The sequence below is a fragment of the Lampetra fluviatilis genome, chromosome 48 (assembly GCF_964198595.1).
Source record: "Lampetra fluviatilis chromosome 48, kcLamFluv1.1, whole genome shotgun sequence".
NCBI lineage: Eukaryota > Metazoa > Chordata > Hyperoartia > Petromyzontiformes > Petromyzontidae > Lampetra > Lampetra fluviatilis.
The window spans coordinates 3,389,608-3,403,450 of NC_136322.1; the positions used below are offsets into that span (position 1 = coordinate 3,389,608).

General features: G+C 55.9%; 4 protein-coding genes across 4 annotated transcripts; all 4 read right to left on the minus strand.

Moving 5' to 3' along the window:
* Window positions 1-366: 366 nt before the first annotated feature.
* LOC144948040 (histone H2B type 3-B-like) lies at window positions 367-1,543 on the minus strand. Its single transcript, XM_078877468.1, has 2 exons — window positions 1,533-1,543; window positions 367-787 (listed from the first exon to the last, which is right to left on the minus strand). The coding sequence occupies exons 1-2, from the start codon at window positions 1,541-1,543 to the stop codon at window positions 367-369; spliced, it is 432 nt and encodes a 143-aa protein (XP_078733594.1).
* Window positions 1,544-1,641: 98 nt separating this feature from the next.
* On the minus strand, window positions 1,642-1,953 carry LOC144948177 (histone H4). The gene has a single exon (XM_078877608.1). It carries the CDS (start codon window positions 1,951-1,953, stop codon window positions 1,642-1,644), a length of 312 nt encoding a protein of 103 aa, XP_078733734.1.
* A 1,089-nt stretch (window positions 1,954-3,042) lies between these two features.
* Window positions 3,043-4,843, minus strand: LOC144948178 (histone H1.4-like). The gene is made up of 2 exons (XM_078877609.1): window positions 4,825-4,843; window positions 3,043-3,674 (listed from the first exon to the last, which is right to left on the minus strand). The coding sequence occupies exons 1-2, from the start codon at window positions 4,841-4,843 to the stop codon at window positions 3,043-3,045; spliced, it is 651 nt and encodes a 216-aa protein (XP_078733735.1).
* A 1,099-nt stretch (window positions 4,844-5,942) lies between these two features.
* On the minus strand, window positions 5,943-6,380 carry LOC144948179 (histone H2A). Its single transcript, XM_078877610.1, has one exon. It carries the CDS (start codon window positions 6,321-6,323, stop codon window positions 5,943-5,945), a length of 381 nt encoding a protein of 126 aa, XP_078733736.1. The 5' UTR covers window positions 6,324-6,380.
* Window positions 6,381-13,843: the final 7,463 nt, after the last annotated feature.

Genomic DNA, 13,843 nt, shown 5'->3' on the forward strand with positions numbered 1-13,843 from the left:
CAAAATGTTAGTTCCTGCCCGAAAATACAACCACGAATTAAATATTGCATTGCAAGGTTTTGGCGCCAAATATCCAATGTAATATCTGAATGGGCTGCAGATGAAATCAATGGACAATCAAGTCCAAGAAATGCCTGCTGGTGAATATGATGTGCCATGAATATTGTTATCGCTTTTATTCACGTGGAAACATGTTAAAATGCGTTCGATCTCTCCACTTCACTCAATGAGCGAACAATGTCCCCGCGTGAACCGGGGCTTTGTTGGAAGTTTCGTTTTGTACTCCTGCTAGGACTGGTACAAGCAGGTTCGGAGAGGTGGGTGGCTCTGAAAAGAGCCTTTGTAATTAATGGTGGAGTCGAGGCTTCACTTGGAGCTTGTGTACTTGGTGACGGCCTTGGTGCCCTCCGACACGGCGTGCTTGGCCAGCTCGCCGGGGAGCAGCAGTCGCACTGCGGTCTGGATCTCCCGAGAAGTGATGGTGGAGCGCTTGTTGTAGTGCGCCAGGCGGGACGCCTCGGAAGCGATGCGCTCGAAGATGTCGTTGACGAACGAGTTCATGATGCTCATTGCCTTGGACGAGATGCCGGTATCGGGGTGCACCTGCTTCATCACCTTGTAGATGTAAATGGCGTAGCTCTCCTTCCTGCGGTGGCGTCGCTTCTTGCCATCCTTGCGCGTTGCCTTGGTCACAGCCTTCTTGGAGCCCTTCTTGGGAGCAGGAACCTTGGCCGGCCCAGCGCTCTTTGATGCGGGAGGATCGGGCATGTCGACGCGTTGTAGGCAGCTTCAGGTCAGAACAGACGGGAAGCGAATGTGGATGTCGGTCGGGCGATGAGCTCCTTTTATAGGAGGCGAGATGCAAATCAGAGGATCGTAGTGCGCGGCGCTGCTGAGTGGCTCTTTTAGTACCATCCCTCTCCATCAGCCTCCAATGAGAAACGCGGACGCGATGCTCACTTTAATATCGTTTTTACTGCAAAAAGGACTTGTGAATATAACACAATGTAATGTCCAAACATGTATATTAGTGAATTGCAGCCATGGCCATTGCCTTTGTTTTAATAAGGATGACTGGAAAACCCAATACAGTATATTGTGTTTTGAGCGTGGGTTTTTTTGTTTCTTACGAGGGATTGTTTCACCACTCGTCTAATACGGCGCACGGGCGTTTTAAGAACGCAATTTGGAAAAATACAAGCGCTCGGTGGAGAAAAATAACTTCGCTGTTGTGCTGTACAGGTGGAGATTAGCATTCCGGCACGCTACGTCAATTAGGACGAGTGTGCTGTAAGATTGTGGCGCCAAATGCTCCACGTAATATCGGAATCGGCTGCAGCTGGAAATAATTAACGCAAAAATACCAGAAATGGGTACTGTATTAACGCGTTCAAGAATTACGCCTTGTTAAATGTGACGTGTCGTGAATATCATGATTTCTTTCATTCATGTGGAAGCAGATGAAGATTCGCCAACTCAACAAGCAAACGTCCACCACGCTCACGAGGAATTGGCGCGCAACAACCCAGGACATGTGCTCCATTTAGAAAGTGTTTGGCAACACTGGCGCAAGCAGTTTCGAAGAGGTGGGTGGCTCTGAAAAGAGCCTTTGGGTTGGCTTAGTGTGCGAGAGATGGGCGCTCAGCCTCCGAAGCCGTAGAGAGTGCGGCCCTGGCGCTTGAGGGCGTAGACCACGTCCATGGCGGTGACGGTCTTGCGCTTGGCGTGCTCCGTGTAGGTGACGGCGTCGCGGATGACGTTCTCAAGGAAGACCTTCAGGACGCCGCGGGTCTCCTCGTAGATGAGGCCCGAGATGCGCTTCACACCGCCGCGGCGAGCGAGGCGGCGGATGGCGGGCTTGGTGATGCCCTGGATGTTGTCGCGCAGCACCTTGCGATGGCGTTTTGCGCCTCCCTTGCCGAGCCCCTTACCGCCTTTACCGCGTCCAGACATTCCGACTACTTCTGACAAAGCTCGCGAGAGACTGCGCGCTCAGCTTGCAGCAGCAGCCGCCTTTATACCCGAAGCGTGGTGACGTCACCGACCACCCCTGCCCTCCGCGATGGCTCCGCCTTAAACCTTAGACCTTTAACCTCTGTGACGAAGAAAACCCTCCACCGTCGTCAATAACACTTCCTTGACATGTATAATATGCGACGTTTTGGGCAATGACCCTTCTTCGAAGCACTCTGTAATGATATTGGCACACCCGCAGCGAACGCGAGAGGAACGCGATCTGTTGCAAGATTGCACGTGGAGTGAATAATCGGTGTAAGGTCTTGTTTTCAAGTGAACAAGATGAACTAACTTTATAATCGTGTGAAGCTAAACGGCTTCCAACACAATAGTTGAGTGAACGTCACCAACTAGTTCTCCCAAAGTAAGAAAGACATTGCAAACAATGCGATATTTACGTATAGAACTTAATTTTAATAGAGAAGTTTAGATGGTGCACCGCAATGTTTACAAAACAAAGTGAAAAGGCGAGAACGAGCGAATGAAGGCAAATTGAGTAAAGCTGTCTGGAATCAATACCTTTTTAGACTAAATTCCATATTTGGCACCAGTAACATGATGACGGAATGAAGAGGTGCAACACATAATTCGGACGTCGCTGAGATTACTCTGCACTCCGTTCGAGTGAGGGAGCTGCCACCCGCCTCGCCTGTGTTTGTGATCCCTGCTTTCGGGCTCGATTACTCCCATCACATCAATGCTTAAAACACATCGAGTGGGTAAAATGTTATAGTTAATTTGGCGAATGTACGTAACTTATCCAATCTACACAAATCCTCACGATTGAACTGCACCAAGCGTCGAGCTCCTTGATCAGGGCCGAGGCAAGGCGAGCAACCATCGCCACGCCGTAAATGGGTTTGACTTACAGAATATGGCACGCATTCAACAGCAACGTAATACACTGTCATGTGTTACCGATGAACTAATGGAAGCGCAGCAGCATCTGGTTCACTTTTTTAACTAAGTGGGTGGCTCTGAAAAGAGCCGTTGAGGTGGAGTGAATCGAGCGTCGTCCGATCGGATTCACTTCTTTGGCGCAGTCTTCTTGGGCTTGGCCGCGGCCTTCTTGGGCTTGGCCACCTTGGGTTTGGCGGCCTTGGCCTTGACGGTCTTGGGCTTAGCGACCTTGGGCTTCGCAGCCTTGGGCTTGGCTGGGCTCTTCGCCGCCTTCTTGGGCTTAACAGCCAACTTCACCTTTTTGGGGCTCTTGGCCGCCTTGGCAGCCGCGGGCTTCTTTGCTTTCTTGGGAGACTTCTTGGGCGCGGTCTTCTTGGCTGCCGCGGGCTTCTTCACCTTCTTGGCTGCCGCGGGCTTTTTAGCTGCGGGCTTTGCCGTTGACGACTTGGGCTTCGCCTTTGCGGCAGCCTTTTCCTTGTTGAGTTTGAAAGAGCCAGACGCGCCGCTGCCCTTCACTTGCGCCACGGCGTCTTTGGCCACGAGCTTCTTGATGGCCAACTTCACGCGGGCATTGTTCTTCTCCACGTCGTATCCTCCGGCAGCAAGCGACTTTTTGAGCGCAGGAAGAGACACGCCGTTCCTCTCCTTGCTGCTGGCCAGAGCCTTGAGGATGAGCTCGGACACGCTGGGGCCGACCTTCTTGGCCTTTGGAGCGGCGCGCTTCTTCTTGGGGCTTTTAGGCGCTGAAGTAGCCGCAGCTGGTGGTTGAGCAGGAGCAGTTTCCGCCATCTCAAGACGTCGCTTTTATCGCCTCGCCTCTTTGAAATCGAAATCAGCGCTCTCACGAATTCGAAACGAGTGTTCTCCAGGCCCGAGGTTATTATAGAAGCGGCGTACTGAATGCGGACGTCGCTGAGATCATCCAGAACTCAGCTCTGGTGAGGGAGTTGCCACCATACTCACTGTGTTTATCACGCCTGCCTTTGGGCTCGATTACTCCCGTAACGTTCATACTTACATGCATCTAGTTGATACATTATCACGAAGATCACTTCTTTAATGTACGTTACTTATGCAATATACGACAATGCTCACGATATAAATTATAATTCAAAACAAGTGAACAACCAACATTTGGGAGACATTGTTCGGTCAGGGCATGCTATGACGATTGTCGGTTTTCAAAAGTGTTACTGATGAACACTATTTAAAACGCACTCGAATTTTTTGCAAGACAAGATGCTTCAACAGACTACTCATATTTAATTCCAACGAAATATTTTCTATTTAAGTTTTGCCTCGCGCGCTCGCGATTCCTCCTCTCGCGCTATGGTGAGGACTGCGCGCCATGTCAACAGTCCCTTGTCACCGAACTTTTAACTGGACGTTTTAATCGAACTTTGAAATGAATAAATATATGGATTTTCAGATGGACAACAAACTGAAGAAAATTACTCAAAATTAACCGACATTAAATAGAAATTTTAACATTTTACGTGGCAAGAGGTGAGTAGCTCACGCACTGCAGAAGGGTCGCGCGCCTTGAACAAGATCGAGGCACGGTGCACAATCATCACCACTCAAATTCAACTCATGTGACTCTGCAGTCGAATGTTTAAAGAAAATATATAATCTTACGTTTAATGCACCGACAGAGTTGATATTCTAGGAGCGCAGGATGGTTCATCCGATGGGTTGTTTTTACTGCAATAAGTAACACGTATTTACTGCACTAAGTAACACGAATGAGTAATCATTGGAAAGATGTTATTAACCATGTAAAAAATATTTAACTACACATATTTGTACCATCTTATTTGACAAGTAATATTATACTTTACCGAGTGTTGACATCCCCAGCGTTTACCAGTACTTTTTTGCTTACTATCAGCTAACACCGGCCACAACCCTGAGCTGATGTGCTCATTTGATCCCTTTTCTGACCGCTCAAAAAGAGCGAGTTTTATTCTTTAAAAAACACGATTCTTTCTTCCAATAGGCATCCCAATTTATTCTAAACCATGTTCCATGATTGATGCAATGTTGGAATGCTGCTCAAATACCGTTCCTAAATTAGACATAAAGGGTATCTGGAATGAGCAGAGCATTCGTTTAATTGCGAGCAATTTGGGACGAGGGCAACTCGACGACGGTGTCCTTATTAAACAGGACCCTGCGGGGTGGGCTGGTAGGAACGAATAACCAAATAATATAAACATAATGTATTATTACACTTGTTAAGCCAGGAAAGCCCCACTGAGTCAAAATGTTTTTGTAGGGTCCTGCCAAGTGTTTGCAGTAGGGGGCGATGTTGCTACACCTAATCGGACGATACGAAGGGAGAGATTGAGGCCTAGTTCTAGGCTTTAGGCCTAGCTGTATGCTTTAGGGCGCTGTGAGTTAATTTTTAATTTAAATGATTTAATGATTCATGTAAAAGCTTTAAATTTAAATGTTTCTATTTAAAAACATGAGGGAATGTAACATTGTTAAACATAACTCCCTTTCACACACGCGGGGGTACGACACGAATGGAGAGTTTCAGGCCTAGTTCTAGGCTTTAGGCCTAGCTGTAGGCTTTAGGGCGCTGTGAGTTTTTTTTTAATTTCAAAGTTTTAATTAAAAGCTATCTCAGGGAATTATTAGGGCGCTGTTAGTTGTTTTATTTAATTTCAAAGTTTTAATTAAAAGCTATCTCAGGGAATTATTAGGGAATGTTACACGTGTTTAGCCAGGAAAGCCTCATTAATTTAAATGTTTTAATTAAAAGCTGAGGGAATTATAAGGGAATGTTACACTTGTTTAGCCAGGATAGCGTCACTGAGTCAAGGTTTTCGTAGGGTCATGCCAAATGTTTGCAGTAGGGGGCGATGTTGACGGACGGACACATTAATCTATTGGTGGTCTGGTCCACTTCGTTCCTACCAGTATAACAAAACTCCTGTGTACGACTGTCCGAGCTCTTTGCAAGTAAGTGGGTGGCTCTGAAAAGAGCCGTTGTTGTGGTGGTAGAGGCGGCGGCGCGTTCACTTCTTTGCCTGAGAGGTCTTCTTGGGCAGCAGCACGGCCTGGATGTTGGGCAGCACACCGCCCTGGGCGATAGTCACGCCGCCCATGAGCTTGTTGAGCTCCTCGTCGTTTCGCACGGCGAGCTGCAGGTGTCGGGGGATGATCCTCGTCTTCTTGTTGTCGCGGGCGGCATTGCCAGCCAGCTCGAGGATCTCGGCAGAAAGGTACTCGAGCACGGCGGCCAGGTAGACGGGTGCTCCAGCGCCGACCCGCTGGGCGTAATTGCCCTTGCGGAGCAGCCTGTGAACGCGACCCACGGGGAACTGCAGGCCGGCGCGGGAAGAGCGGGACTTTGCCTTGGCGCGAGACTTGCCACCGGTCTTGCCGCGTCCAGACATTGTTAAGCGACCTAGGATGCAAAAAGCACTGGAGACAAAGTACGAACGATTTGTGACGTTAACACGCACCACCGGAGCGGCTTTTATAGCGGAGACGAGGATCGTAGAGCGCGCCGCTGCTGATTGGCTCCTCTCGGTCGAGTCCCGCCCTCTCCTTGAGCCACCAATGAAAAGCCGGGACGCGAGGATTCGATGTTGACTTTAATTATTTGTATCCATATGTGGGGGTCGCTAGCCCCCGAGATCCCTCCCTCGATAATACTAACGGCCGGACTAACATCATCAATCGCCCCCCCGCTGCTAAGCGAACCGCCGCTAGGCTCCTCACCCAGGGTGTGGGAGCCGTCACCCGAGGGTTCCCCTCCACCGCGGGTCCGCGTAGCCGGCATGGATAACCACGCACGCGCACACCCACACACAGCTCTGCACGGCACTCACCCAACCCTGACCACTCACGTTAGGATCGCGCACCTGTGTTACACACGTCGTGAACGTGCGCGCACACACGCATACAGCTCCACACGCGATACCCACTCCTGCGCCGCTCTGCGCCGCGCTGGCCGCCCACGTTACGATCGCGCACCTTGGGCACGCCGATTACGCACGCCGAGAGCTTACGCAAGTAACGAGCGCACGCAAGCGGGGCACACGCCGACACGACGACTCGTCCCCTCCCCCACTCGCGCGTGCACGTCAACACAAATATCGTACAAGGACGATTCTCCTCTCACACGGCTGCGTAGTCACGCCAACACACCAAAAGTGCTCTCCCCGGGCGTTAACGCACACACCTCCGTACCCGCACAATCGTACAGAGACCACGGCCTTTATGCGTACAACGACCACACACTCGCGAATGCAGTGCACGCTAATACCACGTTCCAAAAACACCCAACAACACGGTTTTGTTACTACGCTCGAGATTTTATTAGCCCTTGCTAACCAACCGAGCCACCCGTGTGTGTGTGCGGGACAGCAAGGCGCTTCTAACCCACACTCTGGTGCCGTGTAGCCCTATTCTATGCTGCGCTCTCTGCTAAACCGCTTTCCTACTCGTCCTTACCCCGAACTAACCCTCTCCTACGGATCCTACCCTCCGCTCTGAGGTGTTGTAAGGCGCGCAACACGATACCGTCTGTAGTCCTTGGTGACCTTGCGGCGCTCAGATCGTCCTGCAGACAATCTAGCGGCTCGCCCGATGACTCCTTCGTCGCTGACCCCGTGTCCAAACTCCAGAAGAAGAGAGTTCCCTACTGCCCCTGCGTTTTCTTTTAAACTATTCACATCAAAGGCTAGGCGCCCCCGTCCCGACCGCCTTGGTCTCTCGACCAATCCTGAGCCTAGGATTTCCCGCTCTTTTGCGATCCCGCCGGCCTTTGAACTTTCGACCAATCAGTCGTCCCGGTTCCTGATCCCAGCTATCTGCCTTGCTGACCCGTGTTTGTGTTTGTATGCGTTTCTAACTGCGGGGCTCTCTGAGCTCGCCGTGGTCGTGCGATCTCAAATCCGCCCACGGCGCCGCAGTGTTACTTGGCCTGGGAAGGGTCCTGTCCAATTCCCTGGCCCTGAGAAACCGTGGGGTAACCCCCCTAGGGGGCCCTCGGGTGAAAACTCAGGGTAGGTGACCCGACCACGAGGCCCTACGTGGGTGCGGGTGCGTGTTTATGTGGGGGGGGTGATGGGGGGCAGTGCGGCGGTGGAAGCCGGGCGGCTCCCTGGCTCGGCCGAGCGGCCCCGTCGCTGTGGCACCACATAGCCCCCCGGGGTGCCAGTCCCCGTCCCGGGTTGACTGGAGCACCTCGCCTGGGTTGCCCCCACGAGGTATCGCCGCGGGGTCCGCGGGATTCGCCCGGCCCTTGTGGCTGGCCTCGGGGGTGGCGGCTCCGTCTCCTGGGGCTCCGGCGGTGGTCTCCTCCTCCATTCCAACGGCTCCCCTCGGTCTCTGGCACCTGCGGGCTGGGGAACAAACTCAGAGGCGGTGGGGTTTAAGGGTCGCCGTCCTCGTCGCCCCCGGCCCCGCCCGGGGCCCCTCGGAGCCCGGGGCTCCGTGGGGCCCATATACTGCGCGAGGCCCCCGGGCACGGGGGGTAGGGGGACCCCGGGGTTTCGGGGTACTTGGACGGCGGGGCTCCCCCCCTCGGGGGCTGCTCGCCACGGCTTCAGTCGGCGGATGTTGACCACCATCTCCCGGCCCCTCTCTCCTCCCTGAATCAGCACCGTCCATGGTGAGATCTGCCGTCTCACAATCCAGGGTCCTCGCCAGTAGGTGGTCAGCTTCCCCACCTGTCCGGCACCGACGCGGGGAGTGTACAGCCACACCTCGGAGCCCGCAGTGTAGAAGGGGGGCTCCATACGGGGTCGGGCGCCCTGCTCTTGCCGCTGGTGCGCGGCCTCTCCGTGCGGGTAGGCTCGGCCCCTGGCCCCTCGCAGGGTCTCCAGCAAGTGCTCCACGGGGTGGCTCCCTTCCTCCCGTTGCGGCGGAGGGACACCGAACAGCAGATCTGCGGGCAGGCGAGACTCGCGACCAAACATCATTAGGAACGGGGTCTGTCCTGTAGATGTGTGAACGGCGGTGGTGTAGGCGAACAGGGCATAGGGGAGGTGTTCGTCCCAGTCCTGTTGATTCGCGGCCGCCATGCGTTTAAGCTTCCCGGCCAGAGTCTGGTTCATCCTCTCTACCATCCCGTTCGCCTGGGGGTGATACGCCGTGGTTCGGTCCTTCTGGATCCCGAACTCTCGGCACAGCGCCTGGAATAGTTCGGCCTCGAATTCACTACCCTGGTCGGTAATGACTCGTTCGGGGATCCCGCACTTAAGTACGTAGTTTTCCACGAAGGCCCGGGCCACTACGAGGGCTGTTTTATCCGGGATAGCCACCGCCACGGGGTAGCGGGTGAAGTACTCCACCGCTACAAGAATATATCGGTTGCCCCGGTGGGATCGTGGAAAGGGCCCTTGCAGGTCGATTCCGACCAACTGATTCGTCCGACTGACTCGGAACGGCCTCAGGGGTACCTGGTACCTCGCCGGCTTTTGCCCACACTGCTGACAGGCCCGGCAGCCCTGCACCCAGGCGGCCACATCTTGCGCCAATTTAGGCCAGAGATACTGGCGACGCAGAGTCTCCCGGGTGCGCCGTTCCCCATCATGGCCCCCGAGCGGGTGGTCGTGTACCAGTCGTAGCAGCTGGGGTCGCACCTGGGCAGGAACACAGATACACCCCGGCTGGCCGGCCTCGGTTAACTCCCGTACCACTCCGTTCTGTACACACAACCGGGCATACAAACCGCTCCAGGGTCCTGGTAGGGCGCTCTTTTCCTCCCGCAGTGCCGCCTCCACTGCCGCCAGATCCGGATCTCGCTGCTGGGTCTGTCTCAGCTGCTCGTCGTTTAGGCCCGGGAAGGCACAGCCGACGTCCTCCTGGGTCCGTCCGATCGGGTCCCGAGCCGCGGGTCCCGCGCTTGCCGGGCGGTCGACGGGATCCTCAGTGCCACCTGCGAGGGTCTCTGTGGCGCACACTGCACTCTCTCTCGGGGGGGGGAGTTTAGTTTCCGCGCGCTCCTTGGGTTCTGCTGCCTGGCGGCAGCGTCCCCCCGTGAAGCACGGGCAGGCGTCTCCCTCCCTCGTCTCAGCGCGCACCGCGGGCCGTCTTGACAAGGCGTCCGCGTTCGCGTGTGTCCGCCCCGCTCGGTACTCGATCTGCAGGTTGTACTCCTGCAGCTGCGCCAGCCATCGAGCCATCTGCCCCCGCGGTTCCTTGAATGTAAGGAGGAACTGCAGTGCATAATGATCGGTGCGCACACGACATTTCCTGCCGTACAAGTACGGTCGGAACTGTTTACACGCGAAAATTACAGCATACAGTTCCTGACGGGTTACACAATAGTTCAGTTCGGCCCCGCTCAGGGTCCGACTGGCGTACGCGATGACCCGCTCCGTCCCACCCTGCACTTGCGACAGCACCGCGCCCAGCCCACTGCTGCAGGCGTCAGTGTCCAAAATAAAATCGGTGGTGAAATCTGGGAAAGCCAAGGTGGGGGTGTGGGTGAGGTGGTCTTTGAGTGTGGTGAAAGCCGTCTGGCAGGCCTCCGACCACTGATAGGGGTTCTTAGGGGAGGTGAGTTGGGTGAGGGGGCGTGCAATCTCACTGAATCCCTTTACAAATCGACGGTAATAAGTGGCGAGTCCCAAGAATGACCTGATCTCCGTCAGGTTCCTCGGCCGCGGCCAATCCACTACGGCACGCACCTTCTCGGGATCGGTGCTCACCCCTGCCTCGCTGACTCGGTGTCCGAGGTACCCCACCTCGCGTTGCGCAATGTAACACTTACGTGGCTTGAGCTTGAGATGGGCTGCTCGCAGTCGCTGGAATACTTCCCGCAGCCTGGACCAGTGTTCGGACAGCGACCTACTGAACACTATTACGTCGTCCAGGTAAATCAGGCACTGTTCCCACTGCAAGCCCCGCATCACCAACTCCATCAACCGCTGGAACGTCGCGGGCGCGTTAGTGAGTCCGAACGGCAACACTCGAAACTCAAACAGGCCCATCGGGGTGGTGAATGCTGTTTTTGGCCGATCCTCCTCCGTCATCTCCACCTGCCAGTAACCGGACGCCAGATCGAGGGTGGAAAAATACCGCGCTCCTGCGAGACTGTCGAAGGTGTCGTCGATGCGTGGGATGGGAAAAGCGTCGCCGAGGGTGACTGCGTTCAATTTTCGGTAATCAACGCAGAACCGAGTCGATCCGTCCTTTTTCGTTACCAGTACCACCGGGGCAGACCAAGGGCTCGCGGAGGGCTGGATTATGTTATCGCGTAGCATATCCGTGACTGCCTCTTTGATCTGGGTCCGTTCAGGCGCGCCCACTCGGTATGCGGGGAGTTTGATGGGTCGGGCTGCACCTGTGTCAATTTGGTGCTTGACCAGGTCGGTCCGGCCCACGTCCGAATCGTGCTCACTGAACACGTCGGCGTACTCCCGCAATAACCCGCGCAGCTGATCGGCCTCCCCCTTAGGTAAGGCTGCCCAAGGCACATGTAGCGCATCCTGCAGGGGAACAATCTCGGCTCGGGGGGTCGGGCCGACTCGCCAGGCCAGATCCTGGCTGTCCTCGGGGCGGCCAGGGTCCTCCGCCCAGAGTGCGAACACCGAGTCGTTCGAGTGGCGAGCGTGCAGGGGGTGTACGGTGGCTACCGGGGTGCGTCGTCGTATCATTGCCGGGGTACTGTGTGGGTTAAACACACGTATAAACAGCCGGCCCCCATCTGCGTTTACCAGTGTGGCTGACCCTACCACCCCGTATCGCGATGCCAACTCCGGGTGAGGAGTCAGCATTACCTCGCCCGATGGTCGGTGGGTTGGGTCGGTGGAGAGGGTTGCCACTGGCACCAGCATCTCGGCGAGAGGCCCGATGGTGACGGCCGACACCAGCGTAGCGGCCACGGGTGTGAAGCGTGGGCGATTCGGCTCCTGTCCTAGGAACGGAATCCGCTCCCCGCTGCCCTCCACCGTAGCGCATCGTTGCCGGGGCTGTACGTTAAGTCCCAACTTTTCCAGGAGGTCCGTTCCTGCAATGCACTCGTGGCACAACACACTCGAAACGTAGAATTCCTGTGTGCACACCTGGTTTCCTAGACGGACCTCGAGGGAGACCTTCCCCAGCAACCCCATCCCGGCTCCGCTTGCCGTGTGCAGCGCGCGATCCGGGGCCTGCAGGCAGCCCACGTCCACCCCGAGCATGCTGCAGTGCGCGGCGCTCATGAGAGAGGCCACGGCGCCCGTGTCCAACAGGATCCGGGTGCGCTGCCCGTTCACCTGGCCTTCCACCAGCGACGTGGCTCCCGTTATCCCTGCCACCAGCTCCCGCAGCCAATCGCCCGAGGTCCATGCGCCCTTGGGTGTTGTCGTTGTAACCTGTTTATGGATCACTCGCTCGCCATTATTATTACAGCTGGTTTGGGTCGGGTCTACGTCGATTTCATCCCCTGGTGGTCCCCTCTCTAGGGGGGGCTTAGTGTTTGACCTATGCATCGGCCTCGCACGGGCGCGCTGAGGGCAGTCCCTCATGAGATGCCCTCGACGGTCGCACACATAACACGTCCTGGGAGGAGTGGCGGCTCTGTGGCGAACTTTCTGCCCACTCCCTCCTCCCCCCGTGCGCTGTTGCTCATACTCTGCTTCTAGTCGGGCTATCCTCCCAGTTAATCCTCCTACCTCGGCCTGGACCGTCTCTACCATTGTCTCCAGCGCAGTCATGTGTGCCCGTACTTGGGTTACCTTGTTGTCTACTTGGGTTACCCTGTCACCTTCCTGGGTTACCTCGCCGGAGACATCCTTTATACCCGTTTGTATACCGGCAACCCATCCCGGGGTTGTCTCGCGGGACACTGGAGGTTCTCTTTCCCGGCCCCTTACCGTCCTCGCGAGCTCCTGTTCCTCCTCCTCGTCTTCCGAGAGCAGGCTCGCAATGGCGCACTCTCGTCCCAGCCCCCGGAGCTGCGCGCGTTCGCTGTGAATTCTTTCACACTTACGTGCGCGCTCGACAAGGGTGTTAAAGGGAAGACGTGGGCAGCTCATGTCTGGCTGCCACCACGCCGTGCGAGACAGGTACCGCTGGATTTTCTCGGCAGCCAGTTCCTCAATAACCTCAGTTGCGTACCCCGGGCGTGCGATCTTTGTTAACTCGCGCACATCCTCGGCGTAATCACGGAGATCTTCGCCAGGTTGGCGACGGCGCGCCTCTAAGGCCGATTTTGCTTCCTCCTCGTCACGCGTGCCAAAACGCTGATCGAGTCGGCGCATCAGCTCCTCTAGCTGTGTCTGTGCGCTCGCGGGTAACGCTTCTACAAAATCGGCTGCCCGCCCATCAAGATTCATATTAAGTTGACGTACTGCCTGCGCGTCCGTCCATCCATTAATTTCCTTGGCCCCTAAGAGATTGCGGGCGAATGCCTTCCACGAAGGGGCCCCCCGGCCGGTAAATATCAGTCTTATTTTAGCGTGAGGTAACGCGGGGGTCCGTACCGCTTCCGACACCAATTTGTGGGGGTCGCTAGCCCCCGAGATCCCTCCCTCGATAATACTAACGGCCGGACTAACATCATCAATCGCCCCCCCGCTGCTAAGCGAACCGCCGCTAGGCTCCTCACCCAGGGTGTGGGAGCCGTCACCCGAGGGTTCCCCTCCACCGCGGGTCCGCGTAGCCGGCATGGATAACCACGCACGCGCACACCCACACACAGCTCTGCACGGCACTCACCCAACCCTGACCACTCACGTTAGGATCGCGCACCTGTGTTACACACGTCGTGAACGTGCGCGCACACACGCATACAGCTCCACACGCGATACCCACTCCTGCGCCGCTCTGCGCCGCGCTGGCCGCCCACGTTACGATCGCGCACCTTGGGCACGCCGATTACGCACGCCGAGAGCTTACGCAAGTAACGAGCGCACGCAAGCGGGGCACACGCCGACACGACGACTCGTCCCCTCCCCCACTCGCGCGTGCACGTCAA

What these genes read in the sequence shown, in the direction of transcription:
- LOC144948177 (XM_078877608.1), bottom strand. Translation starts at nt 1,953, where the DNA reads ATGTCTGGACGCGGTAAAGGCGGTAAGGGGCTCGGCAAGGGAGGCGCA.
- LOC144948179 (XM_078877610.1), bottom strand. Translation starts at nt 6,323, where the DNA reads ATGTCTGGACGCGGCAAGACCGGTGGCAAGTCTCGCGCCAAGGCAAAG.